The sequence below is a fragment of the Phascolarctos cinereus genome, unplaced genomic scaffold (assembly GCF_003287225.1).
Source record: "Phascolarctos cinereus isolate Bilbo 61053 unplaced genomic scaffold, phaCin_HiC Scaffold_5;HRSCAF=322, whole genome shotgun sequence".
NCBI lineage: Eukaryota > Metazoa > Chordata > Mammalia > Diprotodontia > Phascolarctidae > Phascolarctos > Phascolarctos cinereus.
The window spans coordinates 246,712,432-246,724,240 of NW_027555958.1; the positions used below are offsets into that span (position 1 = coordinate 246,712,432).

An 11,809-nucleotide genomic window follows, 5' to 3' on the forward strand; every position below is an offset into this window, starting at 1 on the left:
TTCTTCTGCCAGACTTCTTCCCAGTTTTCCCAGCAGTGAGCCCTTATCCCAATAGCTGGAATCTTTAAGTTTATCAAATTCTATGCTACTAGTTTATTTCCTTCTGTGTTATATATATATACATATATATATATATATATATATATATATGTATATATATATATATAATCTATTCCACAGGTATTCTCACCAGTACCAAATCATTTTAATGATTATTGCCTTGCAGTACAGTTTGAGATCTCACAGCGCTATGCCTCCTTCCCACCCTTTTTCATTATTTCCCTTTATTATTGTTTTTCTTGACCATTTGTTTGTCCAGATGAATTTCTGTCATTGTTTTTTCTAATTCCATAAAGTAATCTTTTGCTAATTTGATTGGGAAACAAATTAGTTTAGATATTATTGGCATTATTATTATATTGCCACTGCCTAACCATAAGCAATTAATGTTTCTCCAATTATTTAGGCCTCTGTTTCTGTACAAAGTGTTCTTTAGTTTAGCTAAATCTTTTTCTATACTTCTTTCTTTGATGCAGCCCAAGAAGAAGAGACTGCAACTTCTGTGGCACCAGCTACTGAAGCCCCTGAACCGTCTTTGGGACCCCGCCTAGGAGTATTGAAAGTGACTGATGTTGCCCCAGATTCCTTGGGTCTGTCCTGGACAGTCCTACAGGATCCTTTTAACTCCTTTGTGATCCAGTATAAAGATAAGGATGGGAAGTCCCAAGCAGTGCTTGTGAGGGGAGACCAGAAACAGATCACTATCTCTGACCTGGAGCCCAACTGGAAATACACATTCCTCCTCTACGGGCTCTATGATGGGAAGCGTCTGGGCCCCATCTCTACAGAAGGCACTACAGGTGACAGCTCCTACTCCCAACAGAGCTCTAGGCCAGCGAATCAAATTTGCCTCTTGTGGTATCCCACCTACTTCCACTCATCCTTTAGCTCTAGGAAAGGGAAAGTTGGGAAATGTTGAAAACATCTGCACAAAAGTCATGAATGAGGAGGGAGAGAGCATTACAAAAAAAAAGGGGGGGTACTCCCTCATGAGAATGGAGGTTAAGCTAAAAGCATAGGTCCAATACCAAACTGAAGTCTGACAGCCTCTTCCCCTCCCTTCTGACCCCTACTCTAGGGCTGGCTCCAGCTGGGCAGTCCCCTGGCGATACTGGCCGCCTATCCCAGCTGTCTGTGTCAGATGTGACCACGAGTTCCTTCCGGCTGAATTGGGAGGCCCCATCTGGTGCCTTTGACTCGTTTCTACTTCGCTATGGGATCCCCGAGATGAAGCCTTCAGAGCCACTGTACCCGCCTCTGCTACAACGACAGCTGACCGTGCCTGGGATCCAACGTTCAGCAGTTCTTCGCGACTTGAGGCCTGGAACCCTCTATGCAGTAACACTTTATGGCCTTCGCGGCCCGCACAAGGCCGATAGCCTCCAGGGCACTGCTAGAACACTCAGTCCAGGTACTGCCTGTCATGGCCCACAGCCTCAGGGCACTACCCCTAACTTTAGCTCAGGCTCTAGGACTCTCGCCTAGGTCATAAGGCAGAAGCCCCAAGAGACAGAGGGCTTAGTCAGGAAGATGGGCAGGTGGTGGGTGGATAACAAGGTACTCCATCAGGGATGAGCAACCAGTTTCTTCTCCTCTCAAATAGTAAGGTAGGGATGGTAATTATGAGTAGACAAAGACACATGTGAAGGTGTGAGTGAGTGTGTCTTGGGCCTTTGGAGTGGGCTTTTTATAAATTTCCATTTCCATGGCCTTGAGGGAAAAAAAAGAAGGGTGAATGAGTCATATAGAAAGAAAGAGCCAATAAGAGATAGAGGACGATAAGGAAGAGAAGATTCTGGCAAAATTGCCCTTTCTTGAGCTGGAAAGGGGTCCCAATACAATCCAATAAATATTAAGTGCCTACTATGTGCCAGGCATGGGGTATTAACTGCTTTCCTTACTGATTTAGTGCTAGAAAGCCCCCGAGATCTCAAGTTCAGTGAGATCCGAGAGAACTCAGCCAAGGTCAGCTGGACTCCACCCCCAAACCGAGTGGATAGTTTCAAAATCTCCTACCAGCTAGCAGATGGAGGTAACTTGCCAGCTTATCTACCTTGACTCCATCTTGGCTTCACTTCATTTTCCTTCATCCTCTGCTACCTCTCCCTGGACCCTTCTCACCTTCCCCTATTTTCCCTTATTTTCTGTTGCCTTCCCCACATCTCTAATCCTATGGGGGGCTCCAAATGAGCTTCTCTCATCTCCTTCCCTTGTATTTCCAGGGGAGCCACAAAGTGTACAAGTGGATAGTCATACCTGGCACCACCACCTGGTGGGTCTGACCCCTGGAACCCGATATGAAGTGACTGTGGTATCTGTTCGTGGCTTTGAGGAAAGTGAACCCCTCACTGGCTTCCTCACAACCGGTGAGACAGATATGGGGGAGGAGAGGGAAAAGAAGTGGGGACAAAAGGCAAAGAGAGAAGGGAAAGGTGGATAGGAGAGAGGAATAGAGAGGAAAGAGTGAGGGATATAGAGGGAGATGAAGGAAATAAGAGGTATGTGGGTGGATGGGAGATGAGTGAAATTGTGAAATGGATAAAAGAAGAGGAAAAGATTAAAGGATGAGAAAGATAACAGGTTCAAGCTGGGGAGTATCAGGGAAATGGACGGAGATGGGGGGGAAGATGAGAGGAGATAGCTGTAAGGGGAAGAGAAAGATGGGACTAGACAGATAGGCTCAATAGAGATGGAGAGGAGACAGAGCACAAGGACCAGCTCTGTAGCTCTGTCCATCTTACTCCACCACAGTCCCTGATGGCCCCACCCAGCTTCGAGCATTGAATGTCACTGATGATTCAGCCTTGCTGCACTGGAGCCCTCCTCAGGCCCCTGTGGAAAGATATGCCCTTCGTGTCACAGCCCCAGAGGGGTGAGTTGAAGAGAGGCAGTGTGGGATACAGAGAAGTTAAAGTTTTGAATGCCTGGATCTCTGAGGGGGAAAGAGAGGACTGGAGAGTGTGGGATAGGACAGCTGGGGATCAAAGGGAACTAGTAGCTAATTCCTTCTTTTCCTCCCTAGTCCCACCTGTGATGGCCTCAGTTCCAGGCAGTGCTGTAGACTTCCCGCTGCATAATCTTCAGCTCCGGAAAAACTACACTGCAACCCTTCGAGGCTTCCGGGGTCCTAACATCACCTCCCCTGCCAGCATCACCTTCACCACTGGTATCACGAGGCCTGGGGACCAGAAAGGGGGAGATGAGAGGGAGGAGAAGCCTCTCATGTGATATGTCTGTGAGGGACCGCAGAAAGACACTGCTTAATGTCATGGCAGTAACAAGAGAAGAATGAGCTTTGCCTTCCTTTCCAGGACTGGATGCCCCACGTGACTTGAAGGCCAAAGAGGTTACCCCTCGTTCTGCCTTACTCACCTGGACTGAGCCAGAGTCCCCACCTAGCGGCTACTTGCTTAGCTATGATACTCCTGGGGGGCAGACTCAGGTATCCCCCAGCAGCTCCCTCTACCCAACCCAAACTCTTATGCCTACATTCGTTTCTGTCTGTCTTTATCTCTGTCTCTGCTTCTTCTGACTTCCTCCTTCTCCCCCTCTCCCTCTGCTGTAGGAGATTCTGCTACCAGGAGGGGTCACATCTCACCAACTGTCTGGCCTCTTCCCTTCTACTTTGTATAATGCTCGGATCCAGGCTGTGCGGGGGGAAAGTCTCACACCACCTGTGCCAACCACCTTCACCACCGGTACCTGGGGCTAGACACTGAGAGAAGAGCCAAAGAGACAAAGGGGTGGGGTGGTTGACAATGGTCCCCAAGGGGAAATAGAGGGAAAGGGGTAAAAGTAAGCCTAGGGGATGGAGCAGCCTGTGACTGATCCTGAGTCGGCCTCTTATTTAATCCCTGCTCCCTTCCACCCTAGGTGGACTGAGAATCCCATTCCCCCGAGATTGTGGAGAAGAGAAGCAAAATGGGCTAAGTAACTCCCGTGTGACCACCATCTTCCTCAATGGAAACCGTGAGCGGCCACTAGAAGTTTACTGTGACATGGAGACAGAAGGGGGTGGCTGGTTGGTGAGTTGAGGGGCATGGGCAAGGGAGACTCCCCTTGCCTAGGGAGAAAAGGGTTCTCCTGACACATGTGTTCTTCAGTCCCTTATATAAATGTTAGCTGTTCTCATTGTTATCTCATTACTTTAGGTGTTCCAGCGCAGGATGGATGGACGCACAGACTTCTGGAGGGACTGGGCAGAATACGCTCATGGATTTGGGAACATCTCTGGGGAGTTCTGGCTGGGTCCGTGTCATTACCCTTGATTCTGGATTGAGGAGAGGAGCTAAGGTTTAAGGCTGGGAGAAAGGAAGCCTTGGTCTCTAAAAAGGGATGACTATGCTTTCTTGTTCTTGGAGTTTTTTAAACTGTGTTTTCCTTTGCAACGTGGTTAATACGGAAATGTTTTATGTGACTGCACATGTATAATCTATGGCAAATTGTTTGCCTTCTCAAGAAGGGGGGAGGGAAGAAGGAAGAGAAAAAAATTTGGAACTCAAAATTTTAAAAGATGAGTATAAAAATTTTGTTTACATGTAATTGAGAAAAAATAAATAAATAAAAATTAATTGTGAAAAAAAAAAGAGGGGGATAAGGAGAGACAGAGTCAGGTATGGAATCTTGAGGCTAAGAGACTGGATGTCTTACTGGATGTCCCTTCCCACCCCAGGGAATGAGGCCCTACACAGCCTGACTCAGGCAGGTGATTACTCTATGAGAGTGGATCTCCGTACTAGCAATGAGTCTGCCTTTGCTGAATATGACTTCTTTACCGTGGACTCAGCTGCAAAGTACTACCGTCTCCACCTAGAGGGCTACCATGGTACTGCAGGTAAGATAATCCAGTCAGGTTCAGGCTGGGCAAGGGAAGGGAAGGGAAGATCCAGTCACCATCACACAAAGTTTACAAAGAAGTAGACTCTTTACCCTCCTCCTATACTCTGTCTGTTTCTCCCACCCCTTTTCCCTTCAGGAGACTCCATGAGTTATCACAGCGGCAGTATCTTCTCCACAAGGGACCGAGACCCCAATAATTTGCATATTCCTTGTGCTGTCTCCTATCGGGGAGGCTGGTGGTATCGCAACTGCCACTATGCCAACCTCAATGGACTCTATGGAAGCATCATTGACCATCAGGTGAGATGGGGTAGCCGCTCTTACAGGATGGGACGTGAGAGAGGGCCTTTGGGGAGGGGACTTGTCAAGCCTGGGATGGAACTGAAGGTAGGGAAGGCGAATGTATCATTGAGTCATGATAAGCCAAGGTTCTCTTGTGAAGAGGGAAACAGCATTGAGGAGGAAGTATAGGGTCTTGTGAATAATTGTCAGAGATCTGTGGGCTCGCTCTCATTCCTTTGAGCACAAGAGATGTGTTGAGCCCACTGAGCTAGTCAGGAGTCAGGATCAGGGTGAAACAGGGAGACCTGATGATCATGTTGTGATTTCCATCTCCCCTCTTCTAGGGTGTGAGCTGGTATGCCTGGAAGGGCTTTGAGTTCTCCATTCCCTTCACTGAGATGAAGCTGAGGCCACGAAGTTATAACCCATCTTCCCAGAGGGCTTGATTTCCCCATCTCCTGCTCTCTGATCCTGAGATACAAAAAGGAAGGCTCCCTGCCCCAGGAGCCTCCCAGACTGTCCAGCTGCTGCCCCTTCCTGGCTTATTTCAGAGAAGAGCCAGGGCCCTTATTTTCATGCCCTCCTCCTTTTCCCCAAAGAGCCAGAGTTGTACTTTGGATTTGTAGAAAATAGTTGAAGAGGGGGAATTGATGTGATCCTTCTATTCACATTACTTTCTACATTTAGTAACAATTGCCCCTGAGTGATTTGTGATTTAAAAAAAAAAACTGTCACACCTTAAGACAAAGAAACAGGCCACTTCCATAAAACTTTCAAATCTAAGTGATTATGGAAGGATATTTTTTGTAGTCAACAGAGGTCTAAGGTCTGGTGGAGATGATGTCTTGAGGCCTCAAGGTAATCTCAAATTGGCAGGTGGGTGAGGGAAGGAAGGGGAAAGATCTCTCCAGAGAACTAGTGCAGAAGGGGTAGAGGGTATCCCCCAGGGGTCTCAAGGAGGTGGAAATTCAGAGATGGCTTCCCACTGGCTAACCAGGCAGTACAAAAGGGCCTGCTGTATCAGCTCAGCTATTGAGGGTGGGGAGACAGCTCAAAACTCCACTTAGGATGGCTGACAAGTATCCCCTTTTAATATAAAAAAGTCCTATCTCAGATGATGAAAACTAGAAATGTTTGTTTGTTTTTTAATTCATAGACAATGGTTGGCTGAATGCAAGAGTGGAAGGTTTTGTATGGAGATGGGGAAGGTCAGTCTATTCAGTTTATGATGTGAAATCTGTTACATACAAGAGCTGGGGTTATACAAAAATTGGGCTGAACTGAACCTTGTCTCAATTTTGGAACCCAGGAGAGATCTTCCTGAGAGTTTAGGGGTTTAAGAGAAAAGGGTTTTCCCCTTTTGTTAAAGTTCCTTAAGGAATTTTCCTTGCCTCTGAGTAACTTAAGTCAAGGGTCACTTCCAGGACGGAGAAGGGAGGAGAGGATAGAGCCATCTTTACCTCAGTTTTTAAGAAATTACTGTTTTCCCCTTTATATTCTACATATGAATGCTGATGTAGAGGGGTGGAGATGGGGAAGTGGGGGGCTGGATTTTCACATTAAGTTGAAAAAGGCCTCAGTTTACTGATATAGCTACCTATGTGCTCTAGCAGGCAATACCAGCTCTTTGGTTCAGAGATAAAGGTTGGCACTTGGATTTATAAAAATCCTCAATAGCAAACACATTCTTAGATACACTTCTAACATTCCCCTTCCCTACCCTCAAAACAAAACAAATTGCTCCTAGATCCCAGAAAAAAAAAATAAAAAACTATTCCAGTCAATTGCAAAGAACCTTGTTTGGGGGGAGGGAGGGCAGGGGATAAGGGGGAAGAGCTGTGTACAAAGTCAATAAAAGAGAAACAGTGGTTCAAGGCCTGCATTTCAGCACTTTATTGGTGCACTCTACAGTGAAGAGCCAGAGGCTGCAGAAGTTGTCATTCTAGCCCCAGCCTCACGGGGCAGCAGTCGCACCTGAAACTCTAGGGCCTTTGTATTGACCCCAAAGATGGGCTTCAGAGAAGGCAGGGCGTGGTTGCCCTCGACTACCGGCTGCAGTGTGAAAGCCTGGAGCAGCTGGGCCAGGGTCAGGAAGACCTCTGAGCGAGCCAGGTGCTCCCCCAGGCACACCCTGGCCCCGCAGCTGAATGGGATCCCCACTGGGCTTGGTTCTGCCTCCAAGAAACGATCTAGGAGGAGAAAGGTCACTGAGAGATGAAGGTGGCCCTGGCTCACTGCATCAAGCCTCTGGCTCCCTCTGTTCTGCAGGTGCTAGGACCTGAGTAACTGGCCTTGCAGACCCCATCCCATTCCTTATCCCACCCTCCAAAGACAACTCCACCGAAGGACCCATACTGGCTCTCCTCTTCCTCTTAGGATCTAGCATTGCCCCCACCCCTCACCCCTCATTCAGATCCCAGCTCTCTGCCCATTCAGCCCCGCTCCCTTTCTTGGGCCCCTGTACCAGGCCGGAAGTCATAAGGCTGTGCCCAAACACTGTCATCATGGTGAGCACCATAGATGTTGGGGATAATAATGGTGTTCTTAGGGATGTCAAAGCCACATAAGCTGAGGAAGAACAAAAGAGTTAAAGATGGAGACACCTCTGATACAGATAACCCATCGGCGCACCCCTCCTCCCCCCTCCCTATGAAGCCCAGCCTAAACAGACGGAATTAATTACCTGGTGGGCTGTTTGGTGTAGTGTGGAATGCCCAAGGGGGCTGCAGGTCTCAGCCGGAGCACCTCAGTAATAGTAGCATTGAGCAGGGGGAACCGAGCTCTGTCTCGATAGTTGGGAGAGCTTCCTGAAAAGCCTGGCCCCAGCTCTTGATCCAATTCTTCTTGCAGCCGCCTCTGTATCTGAGGGAGGGAGGGGAGCTCTTGAGTTCTTTTCTTACTGGGCTCACTCCTAACCTACATCTTCCCCAAGGCCTCCCATCTTTGGAGTCTGGCTATAATCCCAGGGACTCCCCATTTGATGTCTTCCATCCACCTCCCTAGCCCTTGACAGGCCAGTCATCTGGGGCCACACCTCCGGATGGTGAAGCAGGAAAACCATGGCCCAGGTGAGGGTGGATGCGATGGTCTCTGTGCCACCAATGAAGAAGTCCACCAAGGCCATTTGCACGTGTCCCTCAGAAAGCTGACCTGGCCCCTCTCCTTGCTCCTTTAGTTTTTGTAACATGTAATCAGTCAAATCCCGAGTCTGTCCTTCCACCATTGTCTCCTGTTGGGAAGGCAAAGAGAGAGAGAAAGTCACTTTGGGGAGGGTCTGAGGGTGAAAGTGTGAGCAGCAACTCCCCCGGTGAAAGTGGAGGATTAGGATACAATGTGAAATACCATTCTCTACCCAACAGTTTTTGTCTCATCCCTGTTATCCGGGAGTCGAATGGTTCTTAGATTCTCTCATTTCCCGGAGTTGAGTCCCAGCTCTTCAACTAATCGGCTTCATGACACTGAAGGTACAACTCCTCTGCTCAGCCATTCAGCTGTCATCACCAAAAGTTTTCTCACTACTTCCTCAGCCCCCCATCCCACATTTTTCTTCACTCACCCAGGCACAGAAGAGGCTTTTCACTGTAGTTTATTAGCAGTTTAGGGAAGAGACAGTGTGGTACAATAGAAAAAGAATTGGCTCTAAGCATCCACCTGGGTTCAAATCCCAATTCAGAAATGCCCTGTGTGACTTTGGGCAAGCCATCTAACTTCCAAAGGCCTCAGTTTCCTCAACTGTAAAATGAGAGGATTGAAATAGCTGGCTTTTAAAGTCCTTTCTAGCTCTATGATATTAAAGGTACATAAAAATATACGCCTTAAAGAGCGTTACACAAAGATTGAATTACAGAGCCCAGGGATGCTATTCTGGGACCCCTACCCTAAAATGGCCATGTTGGGAGCCTTATCCTTGGCTTTTTGTGGCATCAGTAATTTTGTTTCTGGGAGGATCATAGTATTATTTAAGGTTGAAAAGGACCAATCACCCAATGTCCTACAGATAGAAAAGTGTATGTAGTCCAGGAATGTGGTGACTTCCCAAGGGCATGTGGTCTATAGCAGATCTAGAGCCTGAACATTATCTCATGTTGCACCAATGTTCCCTTCTTTATTACCCAAAACCAAGCTCCTGTAGCTCCTTCCAGTTTTAGGGGAAGAGTTTCCTGGGGCCATGATGCCTCTGTATTCTTGGCAACGTTAGCATGTCTCCTGCTGTCCCAGAATTCATGCCCCAGCCACATCCCAGGACTTCATTCAATAAATACTTAATGACTATGTACAATTCTCTACAAAACACTAAACAAGGGCCATTTCTTCATAAATGCAGCTCATGAAGTGTATTGTGCGGAGAAGAGAGGATAGAAACCTGCCTGGCAATTGCTGAAGGGAAGAATTGGTGCTAACCAGCAATCTCATAGAATATAATTCCTTTACCTTGTGCCACCTCAACTGCTTCTGCACAATCTTGTCCCGTTTCTTTATTATCCGCCTCAGCTTCCTGAGACCTGGGTTGGGAAAAAACTGGAGAGAGGAAGTAGTTGTATCCTCCTTCTCTTCCTCCCTCCTCACCTCTGGGAAGCTAGGGTATCAGCCCTTCAAAGACCTAGATATTTTATCCTTCTGCCCAAGACATCCCTCTCAGCCTGGGTCCCTGGGGTCTGTATTCCAGAAACCTTACCCTGAGAAAGGGTAGGATGTCCAAAATCTGGACTTGCCGAGAGTCCCAAGCTACCATCAATTCCTTGACACAGTTGCTAATTTCCTGAACTGAAGACTCTGTCTGTCAAAAAGGGAGGAAAATTCCTTTGCTCAGACTCCGTCTGATCCCTCTTGGGGATCAGGGTGGTAGCAAAGAGAAGTGGAAGGGAGAATAAGATTGAGAAGGGGACAGAAGTGGGAGGATAGGATTAAGGGGAAATGACCAGAGGGTGCCTAAGAAAGTGAATAGGGCTGAGTAACTTACCTTTTCCCCAAAACTGAGGAAGCAGATGATGCTACAAGTGAATGTGAAAAACTCCTCAGATATGTTCACAGGAGAGCCAGCCTGGGCAAGGAGCCTCTATGGAATGAAGGGGTATTAAGAAGGTTAGAGGAGGCCTCGTTACTATTACAACAAGCAGAGGGGTGACATTGGAGAGGTATAATCTCAACCAGTTATAAGTAGGGATGGTGATGTAGAAGGAGGGCAGCATGAAGTCCTAGAACTCAACTTAAGCAGGTAGCAGTCTTCTCACCTTACATAAGTCCTGTACCATCTGCTCCACAAGAGACTCCATATTATTCTGGACATGAAGAAGAGCAGAACGAGCCAGCTTCCTTTGGGCCTTCCAGAGTGGTGTGTAATCCCCAAGAGACAGGTCCTGGCCAGTCTTACTTACCAGTTGGACTGGGGAGATGGAGAGGACTGTACTGAAAAACACTGGAATCTAGAAATCGAGAACCCCAGGCCCAAGCTTTCTGCTTCCAACAGCCCCTGCTTCCTTGAGAGTAAATATTCAGCTAGTTCTCAGCTCTACCACTTTTTCCCCAACTGGGCCTACCTTAATAATCTTAGCTCTTTCCCCCAGTCCTTACTACAATAAAGAATACAATAGTCCTTTCCCTCACCGGTGAATGTTTGGGGTCTCCCTGAAAAATCCATCCATTTCTTGATAAAGGCCTCCTCAATTGCCTTCTTGGAGTTCAGGACCACTACATCTAAAGGAGAGGAAAAAAGGACAGTTTCAAAATAAAGTTTCTTGGGTTCCAGGGAGACCTGGGGGACTGTCCAAATAGAGAAGACTGTCTCCTTACCTTGAATCCCAAGGTGCAACCGATAAAGTGGCCCATATTTCTGTGCAAGGCTCAGAAAATGGCTTGGGAGATCAGCTTGAATGAGGTGTAGAAATCCAGGGACTAGAGGTGGGAAATGATGGGGTGAGACAGTCAGCTGTATCCATAGCCACCCTAGGGTAGCTAGCAGGACTAGCAGCAGTACCACAGAGAGCAGCATAGCACAGGAAGGCAAACAAGAGAGGGAGGCAAAAGGCCAAATATAACCTCCACTGGACATCTTCCCTCCTCCCCTTGGGCATCATTTATCACCTTGGCTTTGAACTGTCTTTGGGACTGAGTTATGCTTCTTCCTTCCTTCCCCTTCCTGGATTTGATTGTCAAAAAATTTTCCAGGAACCACTGTAAAAAATTTCACTTCTCTAGTCTTGGAGAACCATCTATCAATCAAGGACAGAACACAGTGTCCTTGAATCCATACTTCTAGTTTGCATCTTGTGTAATCTCAGACAAGGCTACAAGCAGAGAAATGGGCACCCCTACCATCTCCATAATTTTCCCCCTTTACTTTGTCTGCCCTCTTCTAGATCTCTCCAGTGAGGCAGAGATGTCCTTGTACAGAATTATCCCCAAACATAGCCAATACAAAGAAATATAGTTTGCTGATCCTTCAAATGAGGAAAATCATAGGGATCCTATCTAGCTTCTAGGGTTGTCCTGAGAAATAATTAATATGAAAGGGCTCTTCAAAAGAAGTTAAAATGCAGAAATCACAATACACAGAAACTGAACACTAGATAATTAGAATGATCAAGCGTGGTCCCATAGAAGGGTGAAGAATTTTCTCCTCTGGGGAGAG

At 47.2% G+C, this 11,809-nt stretch overlaps 2 protein-coding genes across 3 annotated transcripts in view; one reads left to right on the forward strand and one right to left on the reverse strand.

The window, feature by feature from the left end:
• The window catches only part of TNXB (tenascin XB), a 66,837-nt gene extending 59,872 nt beyond the window's left edge, over nucleotides 1–6,965 (forward strand). For both annotated transcript variants that reach the window (XM_078155458.1, XM_078155459.1), the window contains 13 exons: nucleotides 537–860; nucleotides 1,139–1,471; nucleotides 1,970–2,092; nucleotides 2,283–2,426; nucleotides 2,812–2,930; nucleotides 3,082–3,226; nucleotides 3,372–3,502; nucleotides 3,626–3,758; nucleotides 3,934–4,085; nucleotides 4,212–4,308; nucleotides 4,733–4,894; nucleotides 5,036–5,199; nucleotides 5,526–6,965. In XM_078155458.1, coding sequence (XP_078011584.1) covers nucleotides 537–860; nucleotides 1,139–1,471; nucleotides 1,970–2,092; nucleotides 2,283–2,426; nucleotides 2,812–2,930; nucleotides 3,082–3,226; nucleotides 3,372–3,502; nucleotides 3,626–3,758; nucleotides 3,934–4,085; nucleotides 4,212–4,308; nucleotides 4,733–4,894; nucleotides 5,036–5,199; nucleotides 5,526–5,627 — 2,129 coding nt within the window. In that variant the 3' untranslated portion in view covers nucleotides 5,628–6,965. The remainder of the gene's footprint in view (nucleotides 1–536; nucleotides 861–1,138; nucleotides 1,472–1,969; nucleotides 2,093–2,282; nucleotides 2,427–2,811; nucleotides 2,931–3,081; nucleotides 3,227–3,371; nucleotides 3,503–3,625; nucleotides 3,759–3,933; nucleotides 4,086–4,211; nucleotides 4,309–4,732; nucleotides 4,895–5,035; nucleotides 5,200–5,525) is intronic.
• Nucleotides 6,966–7,050: 85 nt separating this feature from the next.
• On the reverse strand, nucleotides 7,051–11,200 carry CYP21A2 (cytochrome P450 family 21 subfamily A member 2). Its single transcript, XM_020974107.2, has 10 exons — nucleotides 10,972–11,200; nucleotides 10,786–10,875; nucleotides 10,413–10,564; nucleotides 10,142–10,237; nucleotides 9,857–9,958; nucleotides 9,613–9,699; nucleotides 8,216–8,410; nucleotides 7,865–8,043; nucleotides 7,646–7,749; nucleotides 7,051–7,370 (listed from the first exon to the last, which is right to left on the reverse strand). The coding sequence occupies exons 1-10, from the start codon at nucleotides 11,168–11,170 to the stop codon at nucleotides 7,087–7,089; spliced, it is 1,488 nt and encodes a 495-aa protein (XP_020829766.1). The 5' UTR covers nucleotides 11,171–11,200; the 3' UTR covers nucleotides 7,051–7,086.
• Nucleotides 11,201–11,809: the final 609 nt, after the last annotated feature.

Coding starts and splice junctions, on each gene's coding strand:
- CYP21A2 (XM_020974107.2), bottom strand. CDS start 11,170: ATGCTGCTCTCTGTGGTACTGCTGCTAGTCCTGCTAGCTACCCTAGGG. Junction 10,565..10,785: donor GAGACCCCAAACATTCACCG/GTGAGGGAAAGG, acceptor CCATCTCCCCAG/TCCAACTGGTAAGTAAGACT. Junction 9,959..10,141: donor TCCTCAGTTTTGGGGAAAAG/GTAAGTTACTCA, acceptor CCTTTTTGACAG/ACAGAGTCTTCAGTTCAGGA.